Source organism: Bubalus bubalis, chromosome 5 (assembly GCF_019923935.1).
Source record: "Bubalus bubalis isolate 160015118507 breed Murrah chromosome 5, NDDB_SH_1, whole genome shotgun sequence".
Taxonomy (NCBI): domain Eukaryota; kingdom Metazoa; phylum Chordata; class Mammalia; order Artiodactyla; family Bovidae; genus Bubalus; species Bubalus bubalis.
Window position 1 is genome coordinate 28,671,254 of NC_059161.1, and position 14,810 is coordinate 28,686,063.

Genomic DNA, 14,810 nt, shown 5'->3' on the forward strand with positions numbered 1-14,810 from the left:
CTTTTCAATTTTTGACCACCTTTGTGTGTGTGTGTGAGTGGGATAGGGATCTTAGTTCACTGACCAGGGGTTGAGCACATGCTGCGGTGGAAGCACAGAGTCCTCACCACTGGACCACCAGGGAATTCTGCTACTGACTTTTCATTAATTGAGTGTTGAACTATACTTCTTTTAATTATTGCTCTATAGTTTACAATATACACACTTCACTTAACACTATCTTCAAATAATATTATCCAACTTTGTGTGGAGTATAACATGCTTTTTTCCTTCTGCCATTGTGCTATCATTCACACACACACATATGTGCCATAATACATTGTTATTATTATTTTTTGAACTGGCCATTATCTTTGAAGATTAGCAAATAAGGAACATATTTACCAAGATAATTTACCATTTCTAATCTTCTTCAAAAAAAAGTTTTATTGTGGTAAAATACCCATAAAATGTACCACCTTAATCTTTTTTTAGAGTACAGTTCAGCAGTGTGACTTTACCAGCTTCCCTGGTGGCTCAGCTGGTAAAGAATCCACCTGCAATGCAGGAGACTCTGATTTGATTCCTGGGTCAGGAAGATCCGCTGGAGAAAGGATAGGCTACTGACTCCAGTATTCTTGGGCTTCCCTGTGGCTCGGCTGGTAAAAAATCCTCCTGCAATGTGGGAGGCCTGGGTTCAATCCCTGGGTTGGGAAGATCCCCTGGGGAAGGGAAAGGCTACCCACTCCAGTATTCTGGCTTGGAGAATTCCATGGACTAAGTCCATGGGGTCGCAAAGAGTCGGACACAACGGAGGGGCTTTCACTCACTCACTCAGCGGTGTTACGTACACTCACGTTGTTGTGCAGCCATGACCAGCATCCATTCCAGTAACTCTTCATCTTATAAAACTGAAACTCTTTCCCCATTAAACACTAATTCTCCACTCTCCTCTTCCCCAAGTAAGCCAACAACCATCACTCTACTGTTGAATCTGACTACCCTCAAGTTCCTCACATAGGTGGAGTCACACAGTACTTGTCTTTTTGTGACTGCTTATTTCATTATCATAATGTGCTCGAGATTCATCTGTGTGTAGTGTCAGCCTTTTTAAGGTTGAATACTGCTCCACTGGGGCTGAATACAAGCCCATTTTGCTTATCTGTTCATCCATCTATGGATACTTGAGTTGCTTCTACCTTTTAGCTCTTGTGAATAGTGCTGCTATGAGCACAGGGTGTGCTGATATATCTCTTCAAGGCCCAAATTTCAATCCTTTTGGATATACACTCAAAAGTGGAATTGCTGAAACATATGGTAATGGCAACCCACTCCAGTGTTCTTGCCTGGAGAATCCCAGGGACGGGGGAGCCGCCGTCTATGGGGTTGCACAGAGTCAGACATGACTGAAGCGACTTAGCAGCAGCAGCAGCAGCATGGTAATTCTATTTTTAATTTTCTGCAGAATCGTCATACTGTTTTCCCCAGCAACTGTGCCACTGGACGTCCTCACAAACAGTGCACAAGGGTTCCAATTTCTCCACATCCTTGCCAACACTTGTTTTCTTCAGTAGTGGCCATCCTAATGAGTATGAAGTGGTATTTTATCATAGTTTTGGTTTGCATTTCCCTAATGATTAGTGAAGGGCTTCCTAGGTGGCATAGTGGTAAAGAATACACCTGAGGTAACTCGGGTTCGGTCCCTGGGTCAGGATTATCCCCGGAGTAGGAAATGACAACCCTCTCAAATATTCTTACCTGGAAAATTCCATGGACAGGGAGCCTGGCAGGCTACAGTCCAATGGGTCACAGAGTCGGACATGACTGAGCATGCAAGCACACACACACACACACACACAGTGATCAGTGATACTGAGCATTTCCCATGAGCCTATTGGTCAACTTTATACCTTCTTTGCAGAAATGTCTCTTCGAGTCCTTTACCCATTTCTGAATCAGGTTGTTTGGTTTTTTTGTTGAGTTCTATTGCTCAGTCACTCAGTCGTGTCCAACTCTTTGTGAATCCATGGACTACAGCACTCCAGACTTCCCTGTCCTTCACCATCTCCTGGAGTTAGCCAAACTCATGTCCGGAGAAGTTGATGGCACCCCACTCCAGTACTCTTGCCTGCAAAACCCCATGGATGGAGGAGCCTGGTAGGCTGCAGTCCATGGGGTCGCTAAGAGTCGGACATGACTGAGCGACTTCACTTTCACTTTTCACTTTCATGCACTGGAGAAGGAAATGGCAACCCACTCCAGTGTTCTAGCCTGAAGAATCCCAGGGACAGGAGACCCTGGTGGGCTGCTATCTGTGGGGTCGCACAGAGTCGGACACAACTGATGCGACTTAGCAGCAGCAGCAACATGTCCATTGAGTCAGTGGTGCCATCGAGCCATCTCATCCTCTGTCCTTCTCCTCCTGATTTCAAGCTTTCCCAGCATCAGGGTCTTTTCCAATGAATCAGCCCTTCACATCAGGTGGCCAAAGTATTGGAGTATTGTTGAGGTTTAGGAATTCTCTTTATTCTTTTGTGTAGTCCAAATTGCCATGTGGTTATTATTAACATTTTCTTTCCTCCTGAAGAAATGCCTTTTACATTTCTTGTAGTTCATTCCTCTGATGATGAATTCTTTGAATTTTGCTTGTTTAAAAAAGTCTTTGTTTCTTCCCTCATTTCTAAAGACTTTATTTTTTAGAGCAGTTTTAGTTTCACAGCAAAATGGAGGGAAAGTTAGAGATTTCGAGTAAATCTCTTGCCCTCATACATGCATGGCCTCCCCCATTATCATCATCCCCCACCAGATGGAACATTTGCTTCAGCTGAACTGACACTGACACACCATTGTTACCCAAGGCCCATAGTTTACATTAGGGTTCACTCTCGGTGCCGTGTACTCTATGGATTTGGACAAACAGGTGGTAGAGTGCATCCATCATTACCACACAACACTGAATAGTTTCACCTCCCTAGAAATCCTCTGCGCTCCACCTATTCATCCCTCCCTCTCCCTCAAACCCTGGAAACCACTGATCTTTTTGCTGTCTCCATAGTTTTGCCTCTTCCAGAATGTCATACTGTTGGAATCATACCGTATGTAGCCTTTTCAGGTTGGCTTCTTTCACTTAGCAGTATGCATTGAAGGTTCCTCTGAGAGAGGGTTTTAAGTAGAGGGGTGACATGACCTGATGGATATATTTAAAAGGTCATCTGGCACCCACAGGGGAAATGGATTAGAAGGAGCAAGGGGGTGGGGGCAGTCAGGAGGCAGTTGCAGAAATCTATGCCAGAGGTGGCCATGGCTTGACCCCAGAAAAGGAGGCAAGGGGACAGACACACTGACCAGAGTGGTTGATAGATGGACAGGGTGGGGGAGGGGAGAGGCAGGGCAAGTGAGAGCCTGGAACTGGGAGACAGGACGGGCATTTCATCTGGAGCTTGTTAAGTTTGAGATGCCTGTGACAGCCAGGAGATGTCAAGAGGGCAGCCCATTAGGATCTCAGGCTCAGAAGAGGGAGGAGAGTTATGAATTGGGAGTGTCTGTTAACAGATGTGATCTGGAGCCCTAGAAATGGATGCCAGCCAGAGACTGGAGAGTGGGGGGGTGGAGAAAGGAAGGGGTGAGGAGGGAAGATGTGCCCATTATAAGGCAGCATCTACCCAGATACAGTCAATACACATCCTTGGAAGGAAGGAAGCAAGGAGCCGTGGAGGACACCAGCAGGAACAGTGGCACGATCCGCCAGCTCCACCCTGGGGAAGGGACTAGAGGGGCTCCAGAGGCATGGAGACCAGTGAGAGGGCGGAGTTCAGGGGAGAAATGACGGCACTTAGAGTGAGCAGAGGAGAGGAGAAGGGAGTCAGAGCAGGCGGAAAAGCCCACCCAGGTCTCCAGCTTGGCCAGTGGGGTGCTCTCCTCACAGTCTCCACTCCACCTCCCCGCGGGGAGTGGGTTTGGGGTGCTCCTTCTGCCAGCTGTGGGTGGCAGCGTCACTCTGTAGGCTCATCATTTCCATTTTACATCCAGATCCCTTCATGGTCCCCCAAGGTTCCCACTTAGGCAATGCACTTCACTGCCTGGCATTCAGCTCAGTTCAGTCACTCAGTTGTGTCCGACTCTGCGACCCCATGGACTGCAGCATGCCAGGCTTCCCTGTCCATCACCAGTTCCCAGAGCTTACTCAAACTCATGTCCATCGAGTCAGTGATGCCACCCAACCATCTCATCCTCCGTTGTCCCCTTCTCCTCCTGCCTTCAATCTTTCCCAGCATCAGGGTCTTTTCCAATCAGTCAGTTCTTCTAATCAGGTGGCCAAAGTATTGGAGTTTTAGCATCAGTCCTTCCAATGAATATTCAGAACTGATTTCCTTTAGGACTGACTGCTTGGATCTCCTTGCAGTCCAAGGGATGCTCAAGAGTTTTCTCCAACACCATAGCTCAAAAGCATCAATTCTTTGGCACTCAGCTTTCTTCATAGTCCAACTCTCACATCCATACATGACTACTGGAAAAACCATAGCTTTGACTAGATGGACCAATGTTGCCAACAACATTACTTTGTTGGCAAAGTAATGTCTCTGCTTTTTAATATGCTGTCTAGGTTGGTCACAGCTTTTCTTCCAAGGAGCAAGCGTCACTTAATTTCATGGCTGCAGTCACCATCTGCAGTGATTTTGGAGCCCAAAAAATAAAGTCTGTCACTGTTTCCATTGTTTCTCCATCTACTTGCCATGAAGTGATGGGACCAGATGCCATGATCTTAGTTTTCTCAATGTTGAGCTTTAAGCCAACTTTTTCACCCGCCTCTTTTATTTTCATCAAGAGGCTCTTTAGTTCTTCACTTTCTGCCATAAGAGTGGTGTCATCTGCATATCTGAGGTTATTGATATTTCTCCTGGCAATCTTGATTCCAGCTTGTGCTTCTCCAGCCCAGCATTTCGCATGATGTACTCTGTGTAGAAGTTAAATAAGCAGGGTGACAATATACAGCCTTGACGTACTCCTTTTCCTATTTGGAACCAGTCTGTTGTTCCATATCCAGGTCTAACCGTTGCTTCTTGACCTGCATACAGAGATTTCTCAGGAGGCAGGTCAGGTGGTCTGGTATTCCCATCTCTTTAAGAATTTTCCATAGGTTTTGTGATCCACACAGTCAAAGGTTTTGGCACAGTCAGTAAAGCGGAAATAGATGTTTTTCTGGAACTCTCTTGCTTTTTTGATGATCGAACGGATGTTGGCAATTTGATCTCTGGTTCCTCTGCCTTTTCTAAATCCAGCTTGAACATCTGGAAGCTCACGGTTCAGGTACTGTTGAAGCCTGGCATTACCTGAGGTCATTTTTTAAAGTCCTTCGGCAGGTGGGAGGCACTGTCCTCATTCCTTCATCGAGGCTGCCACCCTGTGGTGAACAGGGGAATAACAGCTGAGGAGACCATCCTCCTGTCCACTTGGGGAGTATTCCTTGTGCACTTACTACACACGCACACATTCGGCACTGAGCAAAGTTCAGTGTGGGATGCAGAAAATCTAAGATATGGTGGTGAGGAGAGGAGTTGGAATAAGCAAAACTTGGGGCTTAAATCTGATTCCAAGACGTGCCACTGTGACTCTGGGTGAAGTCCAAGGAGAGACTGGCCCCAGACAAGGTTCTCTGGGCCTCGGGGATTCTGCAGTGGCCTGGGGATGGGGGTGGGGGGGGCGGGGTTGGGAGGTACCCGGTCCCCAGAGGTGCTGCTTACTGCTGCATTCATTCCTGCGGCTCTGTCACTGTCCCTTCCCATTATCAGTGTGTCTGAATGTGGTCTTTCCTCTTCCTGTACCCTCTGTCTGTTGATTCTTTGTCATTCTTTGGGGCTCACGCCCTGCATCTTTCTCTCCCTCTGTCTCTGCCTCCCCTGTCTTTCTCTCCCTTCTGTGTCTCTGTCTCTCTCCTATGCGTCTGTCCCTCTCTCCCCATGTCTCTCCCTGTCTCCTCTTCTCTCTCCCCTGCGTCTGCCTCGCCCCCTTGCTGCCCTGTCTTTCTGTCTCTCCACTCCATCACTGTTCCTATCTATCTCTGTGACTTTCTTGGTCCCCCTCACCCTGTTATTTTGCTTCTCTCTCTGGTCATCTCTGCCCCATTTCTCCCTGTTTCTCTGTTTCTGCCACCTTTCCCCACCCATCCCTCTCTCCGGCTGTGTCTCTCCTCACCAGCCTGTCCAAAGCCGCTGACCTGGACCATCACTGGGTGGCCAAGGCCTGGCTCAACGACATCGGCCTGTCCCAGTACTCCCAGGCCTTCCAAAACCACCTGGTTGATGGGCGGATGCTGAACTCCCTGATGAAGCGGGACCTGGAGAAGCACCTGAATGTGTCCAAGAAGTTCCACCAGGTCAGCATCCTGCTGGGGATCGAGCTGCTGTACCAAGTGAACTTCAGCAGGGAGGTGAGAACCAGGGAGCAGGGCACCTTCTGCAGCCCTGCTTTCCCTTCTGGAATCCGCTGTCTGTCCATCCAACCATCTGCCCATTCACGCATCTCTCCATCCATCCATCCACCTGTCCATCATTCCATGCATCCACTCTCTGCCCATCCATGTATCGCTCCATCCACGCATCTCTCCATCCATCCATCCATCCATCCACCTTTCCATCAATCCACACATCTATCCCTTTCTTTCCCCTTCCCTCCTTTCAACAACTGCTTATTAGGGATGGACCAGACCCTGTGCTCAATTCAGAGGAAAAGGGAAACACTCATTTTCCAGGAACTCACTGTGTATCAGGGGCAACCACGAAGAAGCTTGTGGCCACAACATCATGGAAGGTTGTCCCAATGAGGGAAGCCCAGGGTTTTATGAAAATCCAGAGGAAAAGCTTTTAGAGGGACAAGAGAAGCCTTTCCAGCGATAGTGACAGCTAAACTGAAACCTGAAGGGAGGAATTCCGAGTATAGTCAATAGAAGGTATGAGGGGAAAAGCAACCTAGCAAGGGAATAGCATAGACTAAGACCCAGAAGATAGATCTGTGGCAGCAGAACTGAGAGTCCTGTGTGTTTCTGTGCTGGGTTTGAGGTGGAGGAGTGAATAGGGATGCTGACAGGTAACCAGGGGGCTGTGGGGCACATTGTAGAGTTTAGACTCTGAGTGCCCCTTGTTCTGATCGCTGCCAAGCCAGAGAGCACAGGGTGTCTGCTTCAGCTTCCCCAAACCTAGTACATCTCCCCAGCTACTCCCCCTCGGAAGGGGCCTGGGCTGTCGGGGCTGAGTGCAAAGGGCGTACTCTTCTCAGAGCACAAATAGTTCAGGATCAGGGGGAGAGGGATAGAAGAGGGAGCTTTTTGGCCTTCTCAAACACCCAAGCCAGAGCCGTGGGCACAGGAAGTGACGAGGACACAGGCCCTGGCCCCCTGTGAGCCCCAGTCGGGTACAGGAGGTGATGTGTGGGAAGAACATGACGGTGAAGTGTGGAAATAGGCAGCCTCATTTGGGGCATCCGTCAAGAGACATACACTGAGCCCTACTCAGGTCAGGTGAGCAGGGGTGGGCTATACAAACTAGGCAGGTGGGGGCTGGGCTATACAAACTAGGCAGCTGCAGTGGGTCCCACCTGGCCCCACACTCTGCATGCAGGTGGCTCTGCCCCTGGAAGTGGGCTTCTCCCCATTTCCCAGAAGGAAAGGACTGACGTGGATGATCTGGCCAGGACCCCTCACATCAGCATGCAGAGGTCCCTGCCAGCACCACGGACCCTCACTCTCTGTGTGATCTCGGCATGTCCCCTTGAACCCCCAGCTGACCCACTCTCGCTCCCCACAGGCTCTCCAGGAGCGCCGGGCCCGCTGTGAGACACAGAACATAGACCCTGTGGTCTGGACCAACCAGCGGGTGCTCAAGTGGGTGCGAGACATTGACTTGAAGGTGAGGGGTGATGGCGGGCATGGGGGGGTGGTGACTCTTGGGCATATGCAAATCCCATGCCAGTCTGTTTGCAAATTCAGTATCCATCTTTGTGTGGGCTGGGCATCATTTCCCAGGCTGGCAAGAATAGCCTGCCCCCCTGTCACTCAAGAGGCCAGAACTACTTCCCCTGCCCACCCCTTCCCATCCCATAGTGAGGGTGCGGATGCTGAGCTATCCTCGCTCTCTGAAGTCAGTGTGGGGGGGTTGAATCCACAGCCATCGTCTCCCTCAACAAGCATTTATGGGCCGCCTGCCTAGGTCTGGGGTCTATCAGTGACAGAATAGCCCAGTCGCTATTCTAAAGGCCCTAAAAAGAGTGAGGGTGGGGTTCCCCCTGAGGATTAAATACACTAGTCCCCTGGGGGTGGGGTCAAGCCCTTGCTCTTAAGGACATGTTCCCCCTGGGGTATCCCCGCCCTCAGGCCAGCAGGGCGGCCCCCCAGGCTCACCAGCCCCGTACCTTGCCCTCAGGAGTACGCAGACAACCTGACCAACAGTGGCGTCCACGGTGCCGTGCTGGTGCTGGAACCCACGTTCAACGCTGAGGCCATGGCCACCGCCCTGGGCATCCCCAGCGGGAAGCACATCCTCCGGAGGCACCTGGCGGAAGAGATGAGCGCCATCTTCCACCCGGCCAAGTGAGTGTGGGCTGCCGGCAGCGGCTTCCGGCTTTGGAAGCAGATGGCTCTGACTTCCTGTTGGTCCCGGCGGCGCCCTTCCTGGGTCCCACTTGTTCCTTTGCGACACAGCATTCTCCTTTTACGGATCCACGCTCAGAGAAGTGAAGTGCTTTAGCCTCAATGTCATAGACTAGAAAGAGGTAAAGGAGGAGCCAATCAGCTTTTGAATAAAGTGTGGTGCTTCCCTGGTGGCTCTAGGGTGAAGAATCTGCCTGCCAGTGCAGGAGAGGCAAGAGACCCAGGGATGGATCCCAGGGTAGGAAATGGCAAGACACTCCGGTGGAATATTCTTGCCTGGAAAATTTCATGGACAGAGAAACCTGGTGGGCTACAGTCCATGGGGTCGCAAAGAGTCAGACACAACTGATTGCTCACACGTACACACACACGCACACAAACTGGCCATTTAGAGAAGGGAGAAAGGTCGGCATGTATGAGGAAGACCATGTGGGTTTGAGCTGAGGAGGATTTGCACTGGCCTAAGAGGTTTACATGGTCATTCCGGGTAGGACTGACATGGGGACAAAGGTTTGGAGACAGGGGTAGGAGTGTTAATGGTGTTTACCATCCAGGTGAGCAGACCATGTCAGCCCTTCTACCCCAGTCTCTTCATCTGAAAAGTGATCAGGGAATAAACACCTGAGCAGATAAACTAGGCCCCTCCCGGTGGTCTCTCTCCTTATGATGATGTGCTTAGGGTTAGATGACCATTCATTGAGCACATGCTATGTGCACAGTTACATCCTCATAACAATACTAAGCAGTTTCACAGTCTCTCTTTTATAGATGGAGAAACTTGTTTAAAGGGCCCAAGGTACTTTCCTAAGGTTAAACAACTAGTAAGTGGCAGAGCCCAGATTTGTCCTTTATTCTATTAATATGGTATATCATGTTGATTGATGTTCAGACGTTGAATCAACCTTACATTCCAAGGATAAATCCCAATTGGTCGTGGTGGTCATGGTGTATAATCTTTTTATATGTTGCTGGATTAGGTTTGCTAGTATTTTGAGGAAGAATTTTGTATTCATATTTACAAGGGATATTGATCGGTAATTTCCTTGTGATATTTTTGTCCAGTTTTGATATCAGAGTAATAGTGGCCTCATAGAATGAGTTGGAAAGCTTTCCCTCCTCCTCTGTGTTTTGGAAGAGTTTATAAAGTATTGGTGTTCATTGTTCTTTAAACATTTGGTAAAACTCATTAATAAAGCCATCTGATCCTAGGCTTTTCTTTGTGGTAAGTTTTTTTTTTTTTTTAATTATTACTAATCCAATCTCTTCACTCATTGTAGATCTGTTTATATTTTCTGTTTCTTCTGGAGTCAGTTTTGGTAGTTTATATATATTTTTTTAGGATCCTAAAATTTTTTTTAGTTGAAATACAGTTGATTTACAATATTGTATATTAGTTTCAGGTGTACACCATAGTGATTCATATATATAAGTATATTCCTTTTTAGATTCTTTTCCCTTATAGATTATTATAAAATATTGAGTATAGTTCCCTGTGCTATAAAGTAGGTCCTTGTTAGTTATCTATTTTGTATAGTAGTATGTATAGTTTATATCTTTCTGAATTTGTTTCATTTAGGTTAGCTAATTTGTTAGCATATACAGTTGATCATATGATCATTTTCTTGTAATCCCTCTTCTTTATGTAAAGTCATCCCCTCTTTCAGGCTTCTCAGGTGGCACTAGGGGTAAAGAACCAACGCAGGAGACGTAAGAGCCATGGGTTCCATCCCTGGGTCGGGAAGATCCCCTGGATGAAGTCATGGCAACCCACTCTAGTATTCTTTCCTGGAGAATGCTATGGACAGAGGAGCCTGGCAGGCTACAGTCCATAGGGTTGCACAGAGTCAAACATGACTGAAGCAACTTAGCATGCATGCATCCCCTCTCTCATTCCTAGTTCTAGTAATTTGAGTCATCACTCTTAACTCTTGGTCAGTCTAGCTAAGGTTAGTTTGTTTTGTTAACAGATGCCAGATTTGAGGGCTTTCCAGGTGGTGCTAGTGGTAAAGAACCCGCCTGCCAGTGCAGGAGACACAGGGTCAATCCCTGGAGCAGGAAGATCCCCTGGGGAAGGAAATGGCAACACGTTTCAGCATTCTTGCCTGAATCCCATGGACAGAGGAGCCTGGCAGACTACTGTCCATAGGGTCACAAAGGGTTGGACATGACTGAAGCAACCTAGCACACCAGATTCAAACTGAGGCTCTATGTGTCAGGCCTGAACACTTAATCCCCAAACTACATGGGGCCTCAGAGGGCAGCCGAGTCACACCCCATGTTATGCAGGTAGAACAAAATTATGCATCTGTCACAAGGTCCAGGTGCCCTGGGCCGCCCTCCCCCAACAGCAGGCGCATACCCAAGCGGTTCTCATAGACCCTCAAGCAGAATCATCCGTGCTCTTGTGAACTGCAGATGCCCACATCCCTGACTCAGACCCGCAGGACCAGGATCTGCTGGCAGAGCCCAGGAATCTACATTTTCAGCATTTTAAGCACGCTTAGGTGGTTTTTTATGACAAGCACCCTATCCTCAGCTAGTAAAGAATCCGCCTGCAATGCGGGAGACCTGGGTTCAATCCCTGTGGAAGACCCCCTGGAGGAGGGAAAGGCTACCCACTCCAGGATTCTGGCCTGGAGAATTCCATGGACTGTATTGTCCATGGGGTTGCAAAGAGTTGGACACAACTGAGCAACTTTCACTTTCACCCTATTCCATGAGCTATGAATCAATAGGTGAGGAAAAAGGTTTTTCTCCTCAGAATTTTCCACTTTCCTCTACCTTCCTTCTGGAGCCATGTAATCTGTAACAAGCTTAAGATATTCTGAGCCCTGGAGGGGTAGGTCTAGCTAAACGTTAGCCATGTGACTAATTTCATAGCTGCAGTCACCATCTGCAGTAGTTTTGGAACCCAAGAAAATAAAGTCCCAGTTTAAAAAAATGGGGGAAAAAAAGGAAATACTCAATAATCAGAAAGAGACTTATTAACCCAGAATTTCTACTTAAACCCTTGACCTCCCCCCCCCCCCCCACCATGAGGTATCTAAGATCAGTGGATGAACACTAGTGGAGTTTCTGGAGGAGGGGCACAGATAGGGCGGGTTGTTGGGAGGTCAGAGACTCCTTCAAGAACTAGATGAAGGCAGATATCAGGATGAAGAAGAGGGAAACTGACTCAGTTTAGGCTCCTCATTTTACCTCTAAGGACTCAGGCTGCTCAGGCAGGGAACTAGAAGAACCAGACCTCAAGCTGGTCTCCCTGTTAGGACCTCTTTCCTTGATGCTGCTTCTCTCTGTGAGTCGACATCATGGCTGATGACTCAAAGTCTTCATGTGGGATTTTGGAACCTCGCGGCCCTTTGCTGAGACCTTGCCATGGGTCAGGGAAGCAGGCTTGCTGTTGGCTGGGGGGAGACAAACTCCATGAATTTCTAAGGAATTTTAGAGCCCACTTCTGTTGGTACAAGAGTCCCCAGCTAAACCAAACACCAGGGAAATAGTGATCCCCAGGCAGGTGGTGAGACACTTGGGAAGGTCTGAGGGGTTTATATTAACCAAGATCTATGGGCTTTGCCTAGGACATGTCTTTCATGGTCTCAGCATCTCATCCTGTCTTCTGCTTTCTTGCTCCTTTTCCTTCTCTGTTGCTGAGAGAAGGGCAGGGCAGCTTTCCAGAGAAAGGGCAGGGTAGGTGGTGCTGGTCTTTTGGGGTGAGTCTTCCCAGAATGATCAGATTGGGTGGAAAGATTCCCATTTGAGAAAACATCCTGAACCATTGCAATAGGATTACAGACCAACCCAGGACACCATCCCAACTGAATCCCAGGCTGGGTGGACCAGGATGATGGTCATCACGACAACCCTTCACATTAATATCATATGTCATCTTCAACAAATTGCTGTCACATCCCTTGTTTCACTCGCTCCTCCTCCTCACGAAGGAAGCTGAGTGAGAAGGAATCATAGCCTCTTTTGATGAATATGGAAACAGGCTTCAGAGACGTGCTGTGACCTGCTCGTGACTAGACAGGAGTCCGTGGGAATGCTGTAATCTATCAACCTTTGACCCTCCACCGCACTAGGAAGCCTGGAGAGGGGCTAATGATTGCCTGATTCTGCTCCCCAGGAGATGTGACCCCTGATCACATCTGTGACCCCACATCACCCAGTCAATGTGATGCCTGTAGTCACAGGAGGGTAGTCAGCTCAAAGCATCTAGGGAGAGTATAGTCACCATGTGTTAATGTCCCATGACCAGGGAGACAGGAAATATTAGCACCCAATCCTCCTCCTAGAAAGGCACGTTTACCTAGAGTTTATAGGTTCCCATATGACATCATCTTCTCCAGCCTCCTCTCATTGCTATGACACCATATAACCAAAGGGATCAAGGCAGAGCAGTTTCTCACATCATCTCGTGATATCTGCTTTGACATGCACTGACTTCTTATTTCTTTTGGTGAACACTGTCATAGTACTGTGCTTGAGTTAAAGAAACAGAGAAAACTTTTTTAAAAAGAGAGAGAAATAAACCAGTGGACCAAAAGGATGCAGGAGGTAGCCATGCTATTCCAAAGGAGTTCACTGGAGCATCACAAGAGCCAGAAGAAAAGCCTTGATGAAAATGCATGACCGTCTCCAGCACTTGCCTGAAGGATGGTATATTCTGTCACTAACACAAGGTCAGAGCCAAGAGGGATTCAGCCTGTAGTTCATTCAGACTCTGAATATTACGCCTGAGAAGAGTGGCCTTTAGGCCTCAGACAGGCTTTGCATCTCTCTTGTAAATACCCCTTCCCATCCTGTGGTCTTATGACCCACGGCCCCAAAAAGTGTGCCTTTATATGTCCAAGGATGCAAGAGTCAGCCAACATCTCCCTCCCTTCTCTCCTCCTTCCCCCTCCAGATGCAGTTATAAGGTGAGGTTATCTAACTACCATAACCGTTGGCTGAGCTCTGCCATGGGCCACGCTCAGAACCTAGCACATTGTCACCACCTTTGGAGGTGGGTGCATGAGCCCATTTCACAGATGAGGAAACTGAGACACTGTAGCAAGGTTACACATCGTGCCTGGGTAAAAGCTGAGGAGCTGGGATTCAAAGCACCACACTTTGCTGCTTCCCTAAAGAGTAGGAAGGGTGGTCAGAACAACAGAGGGCCTGTCAGGCAGTGATTTCATTGCCCCTGGGCCCTCCCAGGGAACTTTTTTTTTTTTAAATCAGTCTTCATTTGAAACAAAATTTACTAGTGGCTCAGGAATTGGATACATTCAAGGTGGAGTAGCTAGATCCAGAAATTCTGGGTTAATAAGTCTCTTTCTGATTGTTGGGTATTTCCTTTTTTCCCCCATTTTTTTAAACTGGGACTTTATTTTCTTGGGTTCCAAAACTACTGCAGATGGTTACTGCAGCCATGAAATTAAAAGATGCTTGCTCCTTGAAAGAAAAGGTATGAACAACCTAGACAGCACATTAAAAAGCAGAGACATTACTTTGCCAACAAAGGTCCCTCTAGTCAAGGCTATGGTTTTTCCAGTAGTCATATATGGATGTGAGAGTTGGACCATAAAGAAGGCTGAGTGCCAAAGAACTGATGCTTTTGAACTATGGTGTTGGAGAAGACTCTTGAGCGTCCCTTGGACTTCAAGGAAATCAAACCAGTCAATCCTAGAGGAAATCAGTCCTGAATATTCATTGGAAGGACTGATGCTGAAGCTGAAGCTCCAGTACTTCAGCCACCTGATGCAAAGAGCTGACTCAGTAGAAGAGATCCTGATACTGGGAAAGATTGAAGGCGGGAAGAGAAGGGGATGACAGAGGATGAGATAGTTGAGTGGCATCACTGACTCAATGGACATGAGTTTGAGCAAGCTCCTGGAGATGGTGATGGACAGGGAGGCCTGGTGTGCTGCAGTCCATGGGGTCGCAAAGAGCCAGACACAACTGAGCAACTGAAGAGATAGTCGCTTTACTGTGTTGTGTATAATGAAGTGGATCTGCTGTATTGAGCCTCCATCCTTGAGCGTGACTGGTTAGGCAATGTGAATGCAGTGCCTGAAGCAGAGATGCCTTGTGATAACTGGCAGTTCACGTGCCCTGACCTCCCAGGAGCGCTAGAGTGTCTCAGTGAAGCAGTTTCCTCTTCAGTTAGTTACATGGGGCTCCGCTTTCTGTCACTTTGCTCCAGTTT

At 48.1% G+C, this 14,810-nt stretch overlaps 1 protein-coding gene across 4 annotated transcripts in view; it reads left to right on the plus strand.

The window, feature by feature from the left end:
- The window catches only part of KAZN (kazrin, periplakin interacting protein), a 1,366,410-nt gene that overhangs the window by 1,342,853 nt on the left and 8,747 nt on the right, over positions 1-14,810 (plus strand). For all 4 annotated transcript variants that reach the window (XM_025287229.3, XM_044942850.1, XM_025287231.2 and 1 more), the window contains 3 exons: positions 6,175-6,406; positions 7,779-7,880; positions 8,394-8,560. In XM_025287229.3, the coding sequence (XP_025143014.2) occupies positions 6,175-6,406; positions 7,779-7,880; positions 8,394-8,560 (501 nt within the window). The remainder of the gene's footprint in view (positions 1-6,174; positions 6,407-7,778; positions 7,881-8,393; positions 8,561-14,810) is intronic.